This window comes from Corvus moneduloides, chromosome 3 (assembly GCF_009650955.1).
Source record: "Corvus moneduloides isolate bCorMon1 chromosome 3, bCorMon1.pri, whole genome shotgun sequence".
Lineage (NCBI taxonomy): Eukaryota > Metazoa > Chordata > Aves > Passeriformes > Corvidae > Corvus > Corvus moneduloides.
The window spans coordinates 15,005,432-15,025,677 of NC_045478.1; the positions used below are offsets into that span (position 1 = coordinate 15,005,432).

Sequence of the window (20,246 nt, forward strand, 5' to 3'; positions counted from 1 at the left end):
CACTTGAGCAGATAATCCACTGGTAAAACTTTACAATTTCTACTTCTGACATTAAATTACTTAAGCCATTGAAACATGATACTCTGGAAAGAGATACATGAAAATTTTATTGTGTTTATAACTAGTAGCTTTCTAGATTGGATTTGTTCAACATAAAAGGAGAAAGAGTTGCTTTTAAAGTTCTAAAGCTGATGCATTAGAAGTTAAAAATAATACACAAGTTCTTAAATCTTCTCTAAGTGCAGTTGCTTTCCTAGTACCTAGAGATATTTGGAACCAGTCAAGGAGCTTTTCTGCAATAGTAAGAATGTAAAGCATGTAGATTGCATGTCTAAAAGTCTAATTTATTGATTAATTGCTTTCCTCTTTTTAGAAACTTCCAAAAGTTAATAAAGAACTTGCACTCAAACTGATTGAAGAAGAGGGGGAAGAGCAACAGATTAGCAAAAAACGGAAACAAAAGGTGAGCTCTTGCTTTGGTGACTTCTCTAACTGGGAGCACAGAACTAGCAATGCTTACAGGATTCATTTTTTTTGTTGTTGCCATTTAGCCAAACAGATTCAAAAAAACCATTGCTTCTGTTTCTTATAAATAACTTATTCTGGTAGGTGGCTTTAAAATGCATTTGACTATAGCTGCAGCACAAAAAAGACCATATAGTAACTTGAAGCTAAAAATGATGAAATACTGTGAAGGTGATATGGGTTTTATAGGACTCTAAAAGCTGGTTAATGCAGCCTCAATACCACAGCTGTTCGAACAAGACCTGTTGTTTGCATTTGTTTTTGGTTATCTTAGTGGTGACCATGAAAGAATAGAAGTTATCTGTAAAATTTAAGTTACAATTGCCTTTCTTTGTATGTACAGTTAAATATATTTTATAGAATAGTGAAAATGGTTTGCTTTTACACAACAGAAGTTCTTCTGGATGTTAAAAATAATCCATTTCTCTCCTAAGAGAAGTTTTAATTGAAGAAATGGGTAAATGTTTAATATCTAATAGGAGGGGAGGCTTTTTATAGGTAGCACTTCATAGGTGCTCATTCTCACAGGAGTATAGCATTCATGAAAAGCAGACATTAGCTGCATGTGTCAATATATGTCAATAATGAGATCTTGTGTGTTAAGGTTAGTAGGAAGGATGAACTACTAAAAAGATAGGTGGTGGGGGTGAAACTTAAATGCAGACTGAAGCAAATGGTACAATGAAAATGAGAGTTCAGTAGATGGGGACTGATTTGTCTTGGAGCCCATAGAGACTGTGTAATTAAGTAGACTAAACAGAGTATATATAAAAATGTATGTTCAGGTTATTTTTCTGAAACAGTATTACAGTCCTATGACAAGCAATTTATTTTAGGCTTTAGGATTTAATTTTTGGCTGTGATTGAAAGTTCATTTGCAGCATTTTTGTGTTTGAAATTTACTCTTGTTTTCTGTATCATTAGTTCCACCCTCCTTTTCTTAAGTAACAATGAAAACCTAATGCTGTGGTGGGATTGATACGCTGGTATAAATTGAGCAATGTTAAAAAATTAGCACTTTATAATAAAAAGCTATGTATGTAATGATTTTAAAATTACAATAACTGGTCTTCTCTTAAGCTGAATTAGTAGGTTGAACTGTTCTGAATTCACCAGTAGCATAATTTACACTGAGTTCATTTTACTTTGACATGAATAAAACTGCCTTTTCCATTCTGTATGTGAAAGTAGTGAAAAAAAAAAGTGTTATAATATGTATAAAAACACTTCCTCTTAAGTATTTACAGTAAAATAATAGTAGCATTGCATAAAGGCATGTACCCTTATAATTTGTTTTACATGTTGTAGAATCATCCCCATCAGGCAGTATATTTGCCTTGGAGGTACTGCTGATTAGTCAGTAGATACCAACATGTCTCCAGACTAGCTGGCTGAATGCATGAGAAACATTTATTTGAAAATATTAGTAATTGTGTATTTAAAGTGTCTATACTGTGCATTTAAAAAAAAAAACAAACTCTTGCTTACAGGTGGCTTTGAACAATCTTTGTAAAAATACAGTAAACATAAATCTTGATTTTTATTTGACCTGGAAGGATAAAGCAACTGGCATTTCATATGCTGGTTATTAATTTTGTTTAATTAAAAAAAAGTGTTACTTATTTTGTTAATGTCTGTTTCAGAATTGCCTAACTTGCTCATGCTTTACTTCTGTTCCAGAATCTGCCAAGTCTTCTCAAAGATGATCGTTTTAAGGTCATGTTTGAGAATCCAGATTTCCAGGTAGATGAGCAGAGTGAAGAATTTAGGTTACTTAACCCACTTGTTTCTAAAATAAGTGAGAAAAGAAAGAGGAAGCTAAAGATCTTAGAAGAACTGGAAGCACAAGGACAGGTAAAATATTTTCCATTCAGAAGACTCCATAGGCTTTTTTTTCCCCTCTGTTTCAAGCATTCAGACTTTTCATCCCAGAGAGATGGAGGCAATGCAAGAATGTCTTACCAGCTACAATAATTAAGTGTAATTTATAATTTTAATCTAGTTTTTAGATGTGAATTATATTGTTTCTGCACAAATATAGATTTGAAAAACATAAAGGTAACAACTTTGAAATACATTTTCAGCTTCATTTGCTGTTACTGCTTTTGTTTAAAGATTGTAGTTCTCTTCAGCTGTATCTAAAACAGCTGTGTGTAAAAGCTGTCCCGTACTCTTAATTGCAGGAAGGGTTTGAAAAGAAAATTAGTTGATGATTTCTTACTTTATACTATTTTTGTCTGCAGGAAGAGGAGGAAGAACCAGAAGGAAAAGCAAGTGATGCCGAAAGTTCTGAGAGTTCAGATGATGAAAAAGGCTGGGTTGAAGAGGTCAGGAAACAGCGCAAGCTTTTACGCCAAGAGGAAAAACTAAAGCGGCAGGAAAGGCTCAAGGAAGATCAGCAAACATTACTGAAACCTCAGTTTTTCGAGATTAAAGAAGGAGAGGAATTCAGAAGCTTCAAAGACTCTGCCAAAAAACAAAAATTAATGAAGTAAGACTAATGTTCCTATTTTAATAGCTGGGGGTGGATGATTCTCAAGTGTTTCCCTACAGTGCAGTCCAGTGATGTTTTGGCTCGGAAGCTCTTGCTAGTAAAGCCACATCTGGTGATCCAAGGATATAACTTAAAGTGACATAGTCATTGAAAGCTTTGTTTACAGATAAACAAATGCACTACAGCAAATGAGATTAGTAAGATATGGGGGATCCATTACTCAGTGTTGGCAAAGTGCTGTTGTCACAGATAGTCATGTCTTGTGAGACTGGTTATATTTCTCCACCAGTGTCAGTATGAGGTTAACAGACTGGAGGTTTTTCATCTGACCACCTAAAAGGATGTAGAATGCTACATGAATAGTTTTGGGAGTAGGATCAAGGTGGGTCAAGACAGTAAAAGAAAAATTGTTTTGTCTGGGTATTTTTATGACATCTAAAGATTTTCAAAACCTACACTGTCCTTGTAATGTCAGAACTTACTATTTCTGCTTTTTTTTTTTTTTTGTGCAATACAGAGTACCACACTGGGAGGGTGTTTGTTAAGTGTAGTTGGTTTGGTTTGGTTTTTTCATTTCCTTAAACTGATGATCATCTGAAATAACAGGTACATGGATAAGCATGTCAAACTAAAGAAAGAGCACATTAAAGTAAAAGACTTGGCTTTGAGGTGCTCAGTGCCTGCAAATCTCATTGATTTAGTTTTTTTCAGAGGCGAGTTGAGCCCTTCAGAAGATGAGATTTAATAGCCTTTTATTGTTTGGAGCACAAACATTTATTAAACCTTTCAAGACAGTAGCTTCAAAGTTCTTGCAGCACAGTTGGTGCAGAGCAGAATTTTGACTAATGTTGGAAACTGCTTGTTGGGCTAGATGGATCTCATAATAAACATTTTGGTTTTACTTAGAATGAAATTATACAGTCAAAGAAAAGAAAGTGAATAATGTAATGGAGCTGTTTCTTTATGTCACTAATGACTACAGTCTAGTTGTTTTATAATTGAAATTTTCTGAAGGCACAAACATTTGATAAAAATTCAGCCTTTTAACTAGAATGATCATGTAAAAGGGATTTTTAAGTATTAGCAAGATAGTGTTCCTATGGTAGTCAGATAGTCTATGATTTCCATGTTGTACTTGTAAGACTTCTCTTAAGTAGAAATAGTGGTATTTTATAAATTGGGGTTTATAGCAGTTCTGCAGAACTGATTCCCATGTTTTCCTTAGCTGTTTTTTATCAGCAGGTAATTTCACACCGGGATTTCTCTTTTTTTTTTTTTTAATTGAATATACCCACTTATTCTGGACTGTTAACTTCCTTAGATATTTCCATTAACTTTCTTCTAATTGTTTTTCTTTTTTTCTTTGTTCCGGAAGATGAAGCAACTTTTTAATTTTGTCAATTTTTCTTCTTTGTCAGGAGAAAATCCACTCTGGACACTCTGACAAAGTATTGTAGATTAAAAATACTTTTTTTTACATTGTAATTTGGTTTATGGTCATATTAGCTGTAACTTGGAAGGAGCCTGACAGACTGATCAAATGACACTGTATTCTCAGTGCGAGTGAAATACGTCATTAAAAGGCTCTATGACTGCAGCCTACTCACATACTGCTCCTTTGCACAAATTCAGCTGCTAAAGCTCTAAAGCAAATTCTCAAGGACACTCAGTTTGAAGTGTAAAGATTTCATTTTATTCAAAACATTGAAGGCTTAAATGTGAACAAGAGTGTGGAAATTCAAGTAAATAAGCCAAGACAGGTGTAAGGAAGAGAAGAAACATTTAGAAAAAAATAATGCAGGGTAACACAGGATAAAGTCAATTTTTTCTTTTGGTTTTAAGGGAGCAAAATAATTTCTTCAGCCCAGGAAAAACAAAAGCAAATATCACAGATGTGTCCAGTAGATGAAGGAATGTCTGTGATGACATAAGCTGTGAAAAGACTTTTAAAAGACTGCTTTTAAAGAAAGGAGAGTCTGCTTTAAGATTCGCTGCTAATGGATACCCTCTGTGGTAGGTGCACAGATAGGATATAGTGTAACATGTAAAAAAAAAAGGAGAAGAAATGTAAAAAAAAAAAGGAGGACAGAATAGAATGACCAAAAATATTAATGTGGTAGCATCACTTCCTTTGTTTTCTGAGTTGCTGTTATTGAATTTACTTACATGGGGGTTTTTTTATCTTCGTCTAAGCAATTAGCTCTATACTCACTGATCCCCTGTGTGCTCATCCAAGCATTGTTCTCAGTGTGGAGTTTGGTGTTCCTCAAATTCTTAGAAGAAATTTGAAAATCAACAGCTGATGTCTGTTTCATGTAATGCATATCTGATATGATTTTGTAATCATAATTGTTGTGAGCTAAATTGTTGGGTTCATAAGCATTTTTACATATTAGAATTTTATGAAGAAAAACATGTTTTGTGCTGGCCTTATTCAGTGATAAGTAGTCAGCATAAAAGTAATTAAATCAAGTAGCATACTGAAAACTGGAAAGACTGTAGTGGCATGTACAATCTGGTGAGGCTGGCATGTTTGTCTTTGATTTGATATATCCAAGTTATGGAATGATGGTCTGTGACCAATATAATTAAGTACCTTAATACCTTCACTACGCATTTAATGGCTAGATGTTCTTTTTTTCTCTAATCATATAATGTTCTACCTGAGGAAACAGTTTATGACTTATATAAAACTGGGTGTTTCTTTTGACATGTTCCTGACTCAGCACGGCTCCAAGCCCAACTTCTAAAGCAGTGGTGCGTACTATAAATTCCTTCCTAGACCCACAGTCTACTCATTTCTCTGTGCAGGAAAGCTTCAAGATTTACTCATGGTTCTATAAAACACCTTGTCTCAAACCCATCTACATTTAATTTTCCCCTTTTGTACTCTTACACTTTCACAAAAAACCTCCAAATCCTTGCTTTGTTTCCCTACAACATAGGTTTCCTACCTAGTAACTTGAAAGAGAACCATAAAAGGAAAGGATTTTTATCTGTGTGCTAAGAGTTCTTTTTATTTACTTGATGTCCCTTTAAAGAGTATGTTACTGAAGTTAAAGCATGTCAGAATTAAAAACTATAGCAGTCATATTTTATGAAAAGTATGACAGTCAATGTATGTGTCTCCAGAGGTGGCCAAGAAAGCCAACAAAACATAGTTGATAGTCCTAGGTGTTGTTAAAGAGGTATTCTTGTTTCACAGCAGGAAAAGTCCTGAAAAACTGTTCTCCTTATAATGAGGGGAAAAAAAGGGTAATTTTTGTTTGATTTTTACATTAGAACAGGGGAATTTGCTTCTCATAACGCTGTAAATTTATCCCTTGAATTAATTTGTTGAGGAAGACATGAAAAAAACCCAGCCAAAACAAAAAACCCAGCTGTTGTTTGTGTATCAGTATGTACAATTCACTATCACTTGAGGTCTGCATGTTTTCAGATAAATAGAACCATACCTACATTTTTTCAGTAAGATTACAACCCCACAGCATGTTGCTAGTATCTAGTCATTTTAATTTTTCTCCTGACTGAAGCAGTGTCTAGGCAGTCATGCTAAATAATTGCTGGGTAGTAGCCATATTTCTCCAGTTCACTTTCAAAGGGGAGAAAAATGAGACTTCACTTGAATGTAGAAATCCCACCACAACGGTGGTGACTGATCTCCTGCCACAGTTAGCTCTAAGGCTTAGCTTGTCTTTCCGATTCGCACAGATGGAACAAGTTTTCACATGTACTCAGTAAAAATACACTACAGAAAAAAATACAATCAAAGTACCTAGTCATGAGAAATAAAGTAGTTCTTGACAGTAATTTTTCATTGTTAATCTGAAAAGTCTTTGTTACATAAAATGGCTCATTAACCAAAATTCAGTGGACTTCAGAGACTTCATGCATAGGCCACCACAGCCATGAGTTCTTCATACACAGTAAATGCCATTGACTCTGGTGGCTGCCAATCATCTCTATTTTTATGATGATTTATTTCCACTTCAGAAGTAGTACAAAAAACATCTCTTGGCCCTCTTCAGAGAGAGCTAATGAGGCACTAATAGCATCTCAATTTGCAGAAACTAATTTTGTTTACAGTTAGGAGAATGTTTTCTAAGCACATGCAGAGTGAGTTTGATTGTACAAGCCATGTCATATCCTCAGAGGGTGCTACTTACTCGTAGGACCTACATTATAGGAGAAGGATGAGCCGTGTTTGGACTCACAGGTGCCTTTAGGGAGGCTGGCTGGAGCCAGCACTGTCCCTGCCTGCCTGCCTTCCCCCTGAGCTGGAGGCTTATGTGGGAAAAGGCATTTTTCCACTCCTCAGCTGTTCTGGTTTACAGCCCAACTTAACTGAAGTCAGCAACCATGATATTAAATACCAGCTCACAACCTGGAGCAGCTGGGGCGTGTCCTTATGTCTTGCTTTTGCAGGGCATTAACTTCCGGTGGAGGAGAGCTGAAAACAGTATGAGTTTTGGCCACACCACCTACCTCCTTCTCCACAGAAAAGCTGGAGTCTGGAGCCTGAGGGAGAGGCTCTACACCAGTTTGCTTACAGAAACTCAGTGATAAGCACTGTGCTTGAAGGCATATGCTTCTGTGGAGCTCCTCTCTGGGCCCAGGGTCTGTCTTTATCACATTCACTTCTTTATATTGTTCTTTTATTCAGAAAACTACTTAGACTGTTGCAGGCACAGTGTCCGAACAGGCATTTGTGTTTGGATTAAGTAGTGAAATGATTAATTTGGTGATTAATTCATTCTGGTGTATAGTCAAGCTTACTTCCTTCCTTCAAAAGTGTTTCCAATTCAGAAATTATAAGATTTCAAAAAAACTGAATATCTAGCCTTACTTTTTTTATTTGTGCAGTTTAATATCCCCAACTTCATTGGACATTTCATAGAAAACTATAGCAATAGAAGGGTGTGGTTTCTTTCTCAACTAGAGTCATGTTACTTTTTAGCAGCAAAAACAATGAACTTTACATAAATTTTAAAAGTGTTTCTACTAAAAGCAATATCTGGAGGGAATTATTTGAATTTGTCTTTCTGTTTCCTGAATGTTTATTTTTTTAGTTATGACATTTCAGGGTTTCAGAGAAATTGAGGTTTGTTTTGACTGCATTATCAACTTTTATTACAGTAAAAAGATGGCAAAAATAGGGGCTAATGTTAGTTTTTCTCTGCAGGAAAACTCTTGAAGATCGTTTAAAGCTTGAAGAAAAGCTTGGCACACTCAATGTGTCTGATACCACAGTAGGCAGCAAACAGGCGACATTCAAATTAAAGAAGGTGAGCTATATATACATATATATAATTTTTAAGATAATGCACAGGTAACTTTAGTTTTTGCATGAAAGAACAGGAACTTTAAAACCATCAAGCAAATGTCTCTCTTCATTTCTTTATAAGCTGCCAACTCTTCAGGTTCTTGCCAAGAGAATGAAAGTCTCCAGTAGTGCTCTGTGTGTTTATCCCATATAACTCAGGCAGCACTCATAAAATCTTACATTCTGGTGGAAAATAATGGCTTGCATCTTCTAATAGTTTATTTGCAGAGGTACCACCAGAAGCTTGTGACCTTCCCTGACTTCAGTGCCAGCACTGATCAGATCTCAGTCTGCAGGTCCAAACACAAGTGAGAGTGCTGCAGGGGACAGGCTTTCTCTTGGTTTGGCATGGTGAGAGGTCTCAGCAGGATAGAAACAGAGCTCCAAACCACCTTTGTTGTTGACCTTATATAACACAGGTCACAGGAATGAGCTGGTCCTATACAACCTATATATGGTTGTCATATTCCATATGGAGTTAACTGCTGTCTATTTACCCTTTCCAAGGGTTTTGATTTTCCATTCTAAAGAATTTTGTAGATTGCATACAGGTGATTGCTTTATAACGTGGGGACAGCTAAATAAATGCTTCTGTGCATCTGCTACTGCTGCAGAACATTTAGGGATTTTTTTAACCAGAAAATTGCTTTAGAACTGAGGAGAGGATTCAGTTTAAAAGCTGAAGACCCATATGAATTAATACTTGACCTGACAAAATTTACTTTGGTTAAAATTTGTTTTCCTCAGGTAAGCATCTTTGCTGTAACACATTTCTCCTTACCACTGGTCAAATACTGTTCTCACTGGTAAAACACTGTCACAAAAATGGCGAAGTAGTTACTTGATTGTCACATTGGATATGCCTGAAGGAAAAAAAAAAAAGTCAGATTTATTGACTGTTTCTACCTTACTTTACTGATTATTATCTGTTTGCAGATGTCCTTTTTCATCTGGTTTTCATTCCTATATTGCTGGAATTTAATATGTGACTGTGGAATAAGTCACAAATTCCTCTGCAGTGCCCTGTAGGGTAACCTTTCTGGTGATTTTATCAACTCTGTAACTGATACGTTGGTGTCTTACAGCTTAATAAATGGGCTTTGTAGGGCTTCAAAGCACAGATTTTTTTACAGTAGCTTTAACTGAAGAAGTGTAAAGCCACAAGGTTTTGTGCAGTTGGTGCACACTGAACTGTCACTTTTTACTGACGGTTTTGTAAAGACTTGGGAGCAAGGTAGACAGATCCTGCAGGAAGAAGACAGACACAGCAGTGGTTCAGAATGCCAATTTTACTTGATTGCATCAGATAAGATACACCTTTGAGGGGTTTTTAAAATTATGGTGCTTCTAACATATATGGATTTTCTTTTCCTGACTATTTACTGATAATTGCTTTATTAAAATATGTACACTGTAGTCATCTGAATTAAAAAGGTTTTTTAAAATCTAATTTAAAGAAAAATAATGCATCTACAGTGGAGATATTTTCTCCTATCAGCAGAACAACAAAGTAAGACTTACAAGTCTTCTCTCAAATAAGCAGACTCTTGTTTATATCTTCTGAAGTCCCAAGGAATGGAGAAGGGAGAGCTATGCGGTCATGGCACTCCTTTTCAGAGGATGAAGAGCTGGAGCTGACGAGCCAAAAAAGGGGTTTTAGTGTTACTTGAAACATCAACTTAGGCTTTGTGATGCCCTTTCCTCAAAGGGCAGGTGTATTTAGGAGTAGGTGGAAAGATTTAGCAGGGGAGAGAATTGTCCTTCCTTAGGGTTGGTATCACTTCAACTCCTAAGTTAGAGGAATCGAGGCTGAACTTGGCTCCTGCAGGTGTGGTATGTTGGCAGCCTCCTGATGCCCAGCTACCACTGACAGATCCAGTGATGAAACTGTTTATCGTTGATATTTCACAGTTTAGTTTTCGGGGGATTTGCATATGGTTCCTACAGTGTGGCAACTTATTTTTCAATTTCAATATGCTTTATCATAGCAAGTAGATCTAACAAAATAGCAGGATTTCTAAAATGTCAAAGTACTTATACTTTTAGGACAGTATGGAAGACATTTAAAAAACCCAAACCATAAAATTTTTAATGCAGATCAAGGTCATTCAGTTTCAGTACACTATGAGTAGCTGTCAACATGAACTTAAGTAGATTCATCAAGATTGTTTCAGAAGAGGTCTGGAAACAGAGAGAAACTACTTGTATTTTCAAATAGTGGGTTTCTTGTTGCTCTACTTGCAATGAAAACAGGAATTAATAAATTCCATCCAAGTCGGAAAACCAGTAGTTTTTTCAGCCTTGATACCAGTATGGGCTGATTGCTGCATTTGGTAAACTGGTTTGTATCTCACCTCAGCCAAAATGCTGTCCATGAAAGCAGATCTCTAGTTCAGCTTAAATGGTAGGTGAATGGGAGACTGGGGAAGAGATGAGCTGACACGAATTCTGTTGGTTACAGAATGAGATGCAGTGGGGATGCAGCTGCATCTACAGCGGTAATTCTGTCACACTGTCAGTGCAGTTATCCTGGGCTGCTTGAGATTGCTCGAATTGCTGGAGTACTTTTAGCATAGACAGTTGCCTGAGCTTGGCTAGTTCAAGTCTGCTAGTTCCAGTTTCTGCCTAGGTGAAAGAAAAACTTTAGTCTTCCAAAGAAAATAGTAGTTTATGGCTGTAAGAACCATTTCATCTACATGGTACATAAATTAAACCCTTCCAGCATGTTTTTGATTAAGAGAAGAAACATTAATAGAGCATGTGCCACAGGAGCAGAGATTTAGAATTACTTTCATGTAGAAAGTCTTTCTATAACTGCATACAGCACATCAAACACTTCCAAGAACTCCTAAGAACACATTTTAGGAAATGTGTATGCTTCAGCAAATTTAACTAATTGTTCTGTCTTTTTAAAATTAAATTGTGCAATATTAAGCCTGACAGATTTCAAGAAGCATTTGGACAGTAGTCTTGAGCACATAGTGTGATTCTGTCCAGGGAGACTCCTGTAGGGCCAGGGTTTAGACTCGATACTTGTGGGTCCCTTCCAACTCAGCTTATTCTATTCTGTGATTCTGTTGTTAAACTTGAAAACACTAGTTAACCAAAGTAGATACTAAGTAGCCACAAATTAGGATCTAAATTCTTAAGGGTATTTAAACATAAATTCTGGAGTGTATTCTTAAGCTTTGTTTTTTATCTGAAATACATTGTTCACTGTTTTTTGATATCTTTATGTTAAACATTTGCTCTGAAAAACTTGGAATGATAATGCCTAAGGATGTCCAGAATTAACAGGTAGAGTCTGACACAAGATAGCATGGGGCAACTAATGGTAACACTTCCAGATTTGCTTAATGGAATTCTGACTTGATATATTGATATTGGAGCAATGAGATGATGTGTAAATTTACAAGAACCTGAGTCTATTTTTGTTTTAATATTCCAGTCAGAGCAGCAAAGGAAACAGCAGGAAGCTGAGAAACTGCATCGTCAAGAGAGGAAAAGTCTTCGGCGCTCTGCCAGTCAACTTAAGAGCAGACGTGGAAGAGGACGACTATTTCATTGATTTATGGTTTTTTGGTTTTTTTAAGAAACTTTTTACCTCATTTTTCATTTGAAAAAGGGGCTTTTTCAAATTGGGACACAGTACCAATGGATTTGTATTTTGATTCATTGGTGAACAAAAAACCAGAACTTCCTAAACGCTGTGTTAATTATTGAGAAGTTTATGAAAGTTAAAGTACTGACCAAAGGACACTATGGATATTGTCCAGTGTGAACTGTATTTGTTCATAAATCACCAGCAATCAGTTATTGTGTTACCCTGGATGTTTTCTATATAAGAATTTATGTATACAACGAGGCTCCTTGTCTTTTGTTTAACTGAAGAGCTGTGAGTTTTTGTTTCTAAACTCTTTGTGACTGCTTAGGTAGAAGATCAAGGGTAAGTTATTTTGTCTAAAAGCTTATCTTTACAAGGACACAACAAATTTTTCATCTTGAAAGATGACACACAATTGTATTTTTCAAAAACTGACTTTGGCTTTATATTCTTGGGTTGCCTTTAGTAGCAAATGGTACAAATGGTTGTCAGAAGGGCAACTGAGAATGCCTGATTTGGGTTCCTTTGAGTCATTGTATAAGGAAACCTCTCTTGCCACACCAGGTACAAAGAGGAAGCTCAGAAGCATCCCCTATTAATAAGTCCTATTAACTTAGATTTTGTAAATACTACCTTAACTCATGTAAAACCTGCTCCTGATGTTTCTGTTTTGGAAAGCCAGCCATGGTTCAGCATAGATCAAGTGGTATATGTTCACATAACAAGCATTTTAAGGCCATGCCAGTAGTCTCCTATGCTTCAGAAAAAGAGTTTTAAAAACCTAGAACCTAAATAGGTCAGTACTTCAGCAAATAAATTAACTTTTATCTTTGATCCTAAAAGAACCTTTTTATTGCTTTTTAAAAGCTTTTATAGCCTGCCTTTTTGCTAGATCAAAAAAACCTCTGAACTTTGGATCCAACAAGAATCAGTGAATCCTTCTGTCACTGTAAATCTTTTTAAGAGACTCATAGGTTCTTAAGTGTTTTGCTTTATAAACCAGAGGGGTATTAATCTGGTCAAGTCTCTTGGACAGTATTTATAGAATCTTTGCAGTTACTTCAGTAAAAGCCTTCATTCCTCATAGCCTGTTATTTTTTTTTTGTTGTTGTTAAATAATAATTTAACATAGTTAAATTTTTTTTCTCCCTGACATAATTTTACCTGCTTTAATTCTTGTTTTAATTATATTGCCGCCTTCAGTTTAAAAAGGCATTTTTACCTGATATTTTTATCTTTAAAAACTTACACTGCAGTTATCACCTCTGCCCTTGCATTCAACTAAAGGATGAGTCTCTCAATACGTAGTTTTTTACCTCTAACTGTCAAATTACTGCATTGTCCATAAGGTTCTCATGCTTTTTATTTAGCGCAGAACTATTCAGTATTCCAATGTCAGTCTCACCCATGCTGTAAGTACCATTATTACTTCTCCTTAGGCACTGAGAAATGTGAATGCAGTTGTGGTTGCTTCAGGGTATGTCCCTCTTTTTGGAGTCTTGTCTTCTGACATGCAAGCCTCTGAAATCCAAATGCAGTGACAAGTTAAAATTTGTACTAGTGCAACATCTTCCCTCTGGAGCATTATGTTATCTCTTAGAAACTATCTCTGTGCAATTCTGGTGTGCTCAAGTCGTACACAGGGCTGTATGAAATTGGAAAGATTAACAGGGGAAACTGGCCTCCATTGTGGTTGAAACAGGGCACTGAGTGGACAGAAGTGGCGCTGTAAGAGCAGGAATTTGGCAGAGTTTGTTCCTTCTCATGGTGGGCCTAAATCCCCATTATGTTTGCTCTAGAGCTGCATTTACGGTATAAGGCATCTGTACTTCAGCATTGATTTTGTGGGCTGTCAAGAGCAGTAAAAAACTAAATATGGTTGATTTGCAGGGTGGTAATGAATTGAGTATGAAATGGTTAACCTTCAGCTTAAAATGAGAGTATTTCTTCTGGTTTTGAGGTTCTTCTGACTGACTGGTTTAAGTCATTGTTTTGCTTTTCTTTCACTTACATTCATAATGTAAGTATTGTGATAGTATTGATCACATGTTTAGGTTGAAGCCTCTATGATAAAATGAATATGGTTTGTACTGTTAGATAGAAGGCACATGCATGCTGCCCTTAGCATGCCATTTATTTCACCTCAAAGATAGTTGGGGTACATTTTAAACACCTCCTTCAACCTGCTGGCAATGCTCTTCCTAATGCCCCTCAGGACACCATTGGCCACAAGGACACGTCATGGACAGCTTGTTTTTCACCAGCACTTCCAGGTCCTTCTCCACAGAGCTGCTTCCCAGCAGGTCACCCCAGCCTGTACCAGTGCCTGGGGTTATTCCTCCCCAGCTGCAGGACCCTGCATTTGCCTTTGTTAATTTCAAACTGTTCCTCTCTGCCCATCTCTCCAACCTGTTGAGGTCCCTCTGAAGGGCTGCAGAGCCCTCTGGGGTATCGGCCACTCCTCCCAGCCTTGTGTCATCAGGGAACTTGCTGAGGAGACCTCTGCCCCTTCATCCAGGTCATTGATGAGTGAGTTAAACAATACTGAACCTTGGGGGACACCACTAGTGACAAGCCTCCAACTAGACCCTGTGACACTGGTTATGACCCTCTGGGATCTGCCATTCAGCCAGTTCTCAATCCACATCACTGTCCACATAGGGACCTGGCATGAAGCATGTTTAGATAGTTGAGATTGATTAAGTAGATTAACAGCAGGTTGAAGTTGTTCTTGAGCAGCTATCTGGGGAAGATTGAAAGTTTCAGTAGAAGCTGGAGTATCAATGCAACATCGTTGCAAATGAATTAGCTTCATCATGCAACCAAAGCAGGCGTTTCTTAAGTGTCAGCCTGGTTCCATTAATGTTTTTCAGTCAGCAGCCACTTCATTTTCCATGCTGCAGGAATCAGTATTCGTCCAGAATTGCAATTCCTAGAAGCTGAGCTGCTGCTGGGATCCTTTGTGACATTTAAGGTTCATCCTCTTAAGGTAAGTGTGATCAGCTGCTGTAGCCTCATGGAAACCATGATTGTTTCATACATTTGAGAACTTAGGGTGAGCATCAGTTTAAAAACCCACTATAAATAAATGTACAGGTGGTGGTTAAATGTGAGTGAAATGCTGGTGAGATAAAGGAGTGGCCTGGGTCTGATGTGTCACCTGTACTTCAGTATTTTTTACTCCACAAGTAATATGATTTATATTGGTTAGACTGTTAATCATTCAACTAGCATTGAACCAAAACTAATTGTCTCATGTTCTTTCCAAAATTCTGTTACCAGGCCAAGAATGATTCTGTGTTCCTGTGGCTGGTATAATTGTCTGAAATTAGGAGCACCTACCAGTTTAAACAAAACAGTGAAAAAATTTACTGTACCCCACGCTGCTGGTTTTTAATATCTGAACAAAAGAAATGTGATTTCAAAATATTACCCTGCATATGTAGCAAGTGTGTGTAAAATGTATATGCACATTTTTATACTCATGGGGTTTATGTATGGAGCTTAACACAGGTTTGAGATGTCAAGCTTCAGGAAGAGTTGTGAGAGGGAATGGAACAGTTTTCAGATTACTCCATCTTGCTTTGCAGCAGCCTTTTATATTTGTGTTCTTCATGTTTCCAGATGTGGAAATGGGGAATATAATTTAATTCCAGGAAGACAGGACCATGTTTCAGATGCAGGAGTACAGTGAAGCAGTACAGCTCCCTGCCTGGGGAGGTTGTGCAATGTCCATGAAAAGACTTGTTGGATTAAACATCTGCAGGTATAGATATCTATGTATCTTCAGGTGTAGTGGAGCCTTCCCTGAGGAAGAAGAATGGTTTAATGAACTTTAGAGGACCTCTCCAGCCTGATTACTCTATGGATGTTGTAGGGCATAAGGAGGAAGCATGTATCATTAATTGACTGGAGTAATTTTCCCCCTTTGTCTCATCCTTCCACTGAATCACTCACTAGTTTTATCTTTTTATCTCTTTCTTAAAGATAATATACTTCTTTTGGCATGTTTCCATAGCTAATATATTTTGTCTGATCTTGAGAAGTATGGGGATTTTAAACTGAATGAAAGCACATAAATCTATTAATAAATTTTACCTCTTGATCATTATCTCTATATTTCAAAGCCCATTTTACTCAACAGCTGACTCTTTGTGTTGAACATGAAATAGTCCTGTCACCAAAATGAACAATTTATAGTAAAGCCTACAGAAAATAATCATATTTAGCACCACTTGTAGTTTACATAACTGGAAGAAAAGGAATTCCTGCATTTTAAAGGCTCTCTAGGTCATAGAATCATAGTTTCGTTTGGGGTGGAAGGGACCTTAAAGATCATCTAGTTCCAAGCCCCTGCCATGGGCAGGGAACTTTCCACTAGACCACGTTGCTCAGAGCCCCATCCAACCTGGCCTTGAGCACTGCCAGGGATGGGGAGTCCACATATGCTCTGGGCAACTTGTGCCAGTGCCTCACCACCCTTACAGCAAAGAATTTCTTCCTAATATCTGACCTAAACCCACCCCCTTTCAGCTTAAGGCCATTCTCCCTTGTGCTATCTCTACACTCACTATGTGCCCACATGGAAAGTCCCTCTGCAGCTCTCTTGAAGGCCCCCTTTAGCTACTGGGAGGTGCTTTAAAGTCACCCCAAACCTTTCTCTTCTCCAGGCTGAACAACCGCAATTCTCAGCTTACCTTCCTGAGAGATGTTCCAGCCCTGTGATCAAATTAGTGTCTCTCCTTTGTTTTTTAATTTTACCCAGATCTTAATCCACATGGGGCCTAGTGGCAAATGTCTGTTGATAAAGTGACATGTTACTGTGTGTTTGTCCTGTAAGTGGTATTTCCATAGGAAATACTTGGGAGTATCCCGTGGTACAGACTGATTTGCACTCATGAGCAGAGGTAAAGTAAGTGAGTTTCTGTATAAGTGAATGAAAACTACAATGACCAAACCATCCATACTAGTGCAAATTCAGAAATGTGTCTGTCTGTTGCTGACTGTTCTTCAGGATCTCCATCTTCTGTTCTTTGCTTAGTGTTTTAGACTATGGAGCATATCCAAGAAATGAAGATCTACCCTGAGCATGTTCAGAAAGGAGTAATTTTTATCTTACTCATGAAAAGGATTGAGTGCTGCATTTCCTTTGATAGCTGTAGTTAATTAGTTTAAGTACAATACTTTTGCAGCAAGATCAGGTAGGAGTTGAAAATGCTGTCATTCCCGGTGGGGTTATGCTGAGATTTGGGTCAGCTTACCTATGAAGGCAAGTCCTTGTTCCCATTTAATTCTTCATTGAGTGGGGGCAAAAGTAAAAATTCCATTTCCTCATTAAAGAGAAAACTAGGCAGTTGAAGTGGGAAATACCAGCCCAGCCCTAATCAGAATTTATACTCCCAATTCCTGGAACCACCCTTCCCTTCCCTTCCCTTCCCTACAGCAGTTTCTGCCAAAGCTGCTCTGTCTCCCCTACTTATCTCATTTGAACATCTGGCTCTTTCTTCTGGGGTGCCTCTCTCTACACTCCACTTTCTTCTGTTAATATCAGGATCTCTAGTACAAATTTGTACAGATACAGCACAGATTTGAGAATGAGCACTGAAACGGTAATAGTAGACTGGTTGTGTATGGGCACATCTTGAGCAGAAAGGATTTATATGAGCCTGGAGATACAGAAAGCTGTGGCGCCAGAGAGGATTCAGAGAGCTGGTTCACACTCCTGTGCATGTTGGTGGCAATAGGCAGGGAAACGTTGCTTTAAAGCCCCTAAAATCCACTTCTGCTCTGTGTGTATCTGTACTGCTGTGCTAGCTCTCCTTCAGTAAGGTCTGGGTGTTTTGGCTGGGATTGGTGTGTTTTATAATTTTTTCAAGAATTTTACCTACTACATTAGTATAATTGCAATGTACAGTTATATACATGCTCAGTTACATTATGTACACTTACACAAAAAGTTTAGCATTCAAAAGCATTAAAATTATACATTATCTCATTTCAATCATGAATATTATGTCCTTTTCATTTACCAGCATTTCTTCTGTAAATGCATTTTCTTCTGGTTTTTAACCTTTATAATACTGCCACAAGTGGAGTGCATACAGCAGGGGTCATAAAAGACCACGTGCTTACCTGTGAGGATTTAATCATCTTATGCAAATGACAGTGTTGTGAAAAGTAATTATGTTGTCTGTTGGGGTTCTGGTGATATTCCTGTAAACTGAATCAAAAGGGAAGTTTCATCATAGCTACTGTGTGTTTCTCCTTTCCCGGAGGTAAATTGTACGTTGCCGAATGGGACTATGACATTGTTGCACTGAAAATGAGGCAATATTTTAAACAGATCTCCACAGCAAATAAATATCCTCTATCAAAGATATTTTAGACAGGTTTCAACAAATCACTTTTGCACAATGTCATGGTAACTGCATTGCTGCAATTTAAGTATCACTAGAAGAGTGTGGATGATCATTCTCCAGTTCTTAGGAGAGGGCCTGACGCCATTCAGTTTACAAGTACAGACACAACCAGGAGCATTGTGTGTAACATCTCACATGAGCCTGTAGCTGTGGGCTGGTGTCACTAATCTGCAACGTAGCCAGTAAGGGAAGACATTAGAATAATTGGTAACTTTAGAGTTATTCCAGTTATTCCAGGAGAATTCAAAAGTGACAATCCTTTATTTCCGTAATCAGTCTCCCAAACCATGAAATGTTCCAGGTAAAAACTGGAAGAAGATGGACATTTCTCCAGAGCAGAGGGAAGGCACAAGGCTATGTCAGGTATTCCAGAAATGCTTGTCATCCCTGGAGTGGTGGGAACAAAAGCTTGCTTCAGTGATGGCATTTGGGATAGATGTGAGGGCAGAGCTGCTGTATATGTGTGCTGGTTTACCAAAACTTGGTTTCTGGGGGCAGGAGAACTCGAGTGTGACCAAAGCAAAGAGGATTTACTCCCAAGTGGAGAGAACACTGTGCCTCAGGGTGCTGCAGGGTGAAATGACCAAGGTCAAGGCAGGTGGCTCCTTCCCTCCAAAAGTTTTCTCTTTCCCTTCTTAAGTGATGCGTACACGATGTCTACTGCAACAATTTCTAGAAAGTAATGCCCAACAATGGACGGCTGCTTTGGCTTCTAGTGATGCCTTAATGCTTCCTCTTAATCACGGAAAAGTAATTAACCTGTAGTGTCAGTTAAGACATACTGTTTTCCCTTGCCTCTGAAGATCTGGGGAATCAGAGCTCTTTCCTTCAAAGAGGCCACCACTTCCTGTGAAATTGAAGGAATTCTCATAGAAGGAAATAACTTGGAAAAAGTCACTGTTTAATAAGGCAGTCAGTAAAGCAGCTGGAAAGAAAGGGAGAGAGGAGGTGTGGGAAATCATTTCAGATCTGGTAAAATGTTTCTCTTAAAATTTTTGCAATTAAAAAGCTTATCAATGTAAATGTCATATTTTCAAGAGCTGAAATTAATCTGTTCTCGTTTGGGGTTTTCTGTGAAAACTTCCGGTGTTTAATTTTACTGCCATTTTCTCCTAGAAGGTCCAATGCTGTCCTGACCTGCTGTGGTTTCTGGCACTTCAGGATCTTTTAAAAACTGGATTCCTCCAGCCAGCATGACAAGGCTGGTACAGCTGGTCAGGTAGAAACAGTAATATAAACTTTCAAACATTTTTCTGATTCTGCTGCTCCCCCTCAACATCTGGAATTACTGGGAGTTAGATATTTGGGCACTGTCTAATCACAAGGGCTGAAGTGCTGGGCTGTCTGAACCAGTTTTGTCTTCCTTCTGCCTGGATAGACATGTTTTTGACACCTTGTTAAATTTTCTCCCTCCTGTCCAGCTGAAGAGGGCAGTGATAGAAGAGTCTTGGGGGCACCTGGTGTCCAGCCAGGGTCAACCTGCCACAGACAGACAACTTCTTCGTTTTTTCAGTCTGTCTTTAGCTGGTAAGTTAGCAAAACAATTTCTGCACTAAGTAGGAATAGTAGTAATGAAAATTATTAGCAATGCTGGGTTTTTTTTCTCTAGTGTCATTGGAATTTGGTGACAACTAACTGATAGGAGCTAAGTGCAAATAATTTCTTGATCACAGGAAGCCTTGGAGCTTCTGACTTTGGGACACCCCTACTTCTTCATGTATCACTTCATCTAGCTCACCATACTGAGTAATGCATTTTAGGGCATCTATATGACTAACTTCAAGATACAAACCAGGCTGAAGAACTAGATGGGCTAAGGATCTGTTATTGTGTAAGGTACTTGTACAGCCAACCAACTTCTACTGTATGAGCTTGTGTTAT

The 20,246-nt window shown here is 37.8% G+C and overlaps 1 protein-coding gene and 1 long non-coding RNA gene across 3 annotated transcripts in view; both read left to right on the forward strand.

Annotated features, from left to right (window-relative positions):
• NOL10 (nucleolar protein 10) overlaps nt 1-13,032 on the forward strand; it is a 50,852-nt gene extending 37,820 nt beyond the window's left edge. For both annotated transcript variants that reach the window (XM_032104270.1, XM_032104271.1), the window contains exons 17-21: nt 374-463; nt 2,206-2,379; nt 2,769-3,016; nt 8,202-8,304; nt 11,791-13,032. In XM_032104270.1, the coding sequence (XP_031960161.1) occupies nt 374-463; nt 2,206-2,379; nt 2,769-3,016; nt 8,202-8,304; nt 11,791-11,910 (735 nt within the window). In that variant the 3' untranslated portion in view covers nt 11,911-13,032. The remainder of the gene's footprint in view (nt 1-373; nt 464-2,205; nt 2,380-2,768; nt 3,017-8,201; nt 8,305-11,790) is intronic.
• A 1,280-nt stretch (nt 13,033-14,312) lies between these two features.
• On the forward strand, nt 14,313-16,057 carry LOC116441881. The gene is made up of 2 exons (XR_004239263.1): nt 14,313-14,935; nt 15,571-16,057. It is a non-coding gene; the product is annotated as an uncharacterized LOC116441881 (long non-coding RNA).
• The last annotated feature ends 4,189 nt before the right edge of the window (nt 16,058-20,246 follow it).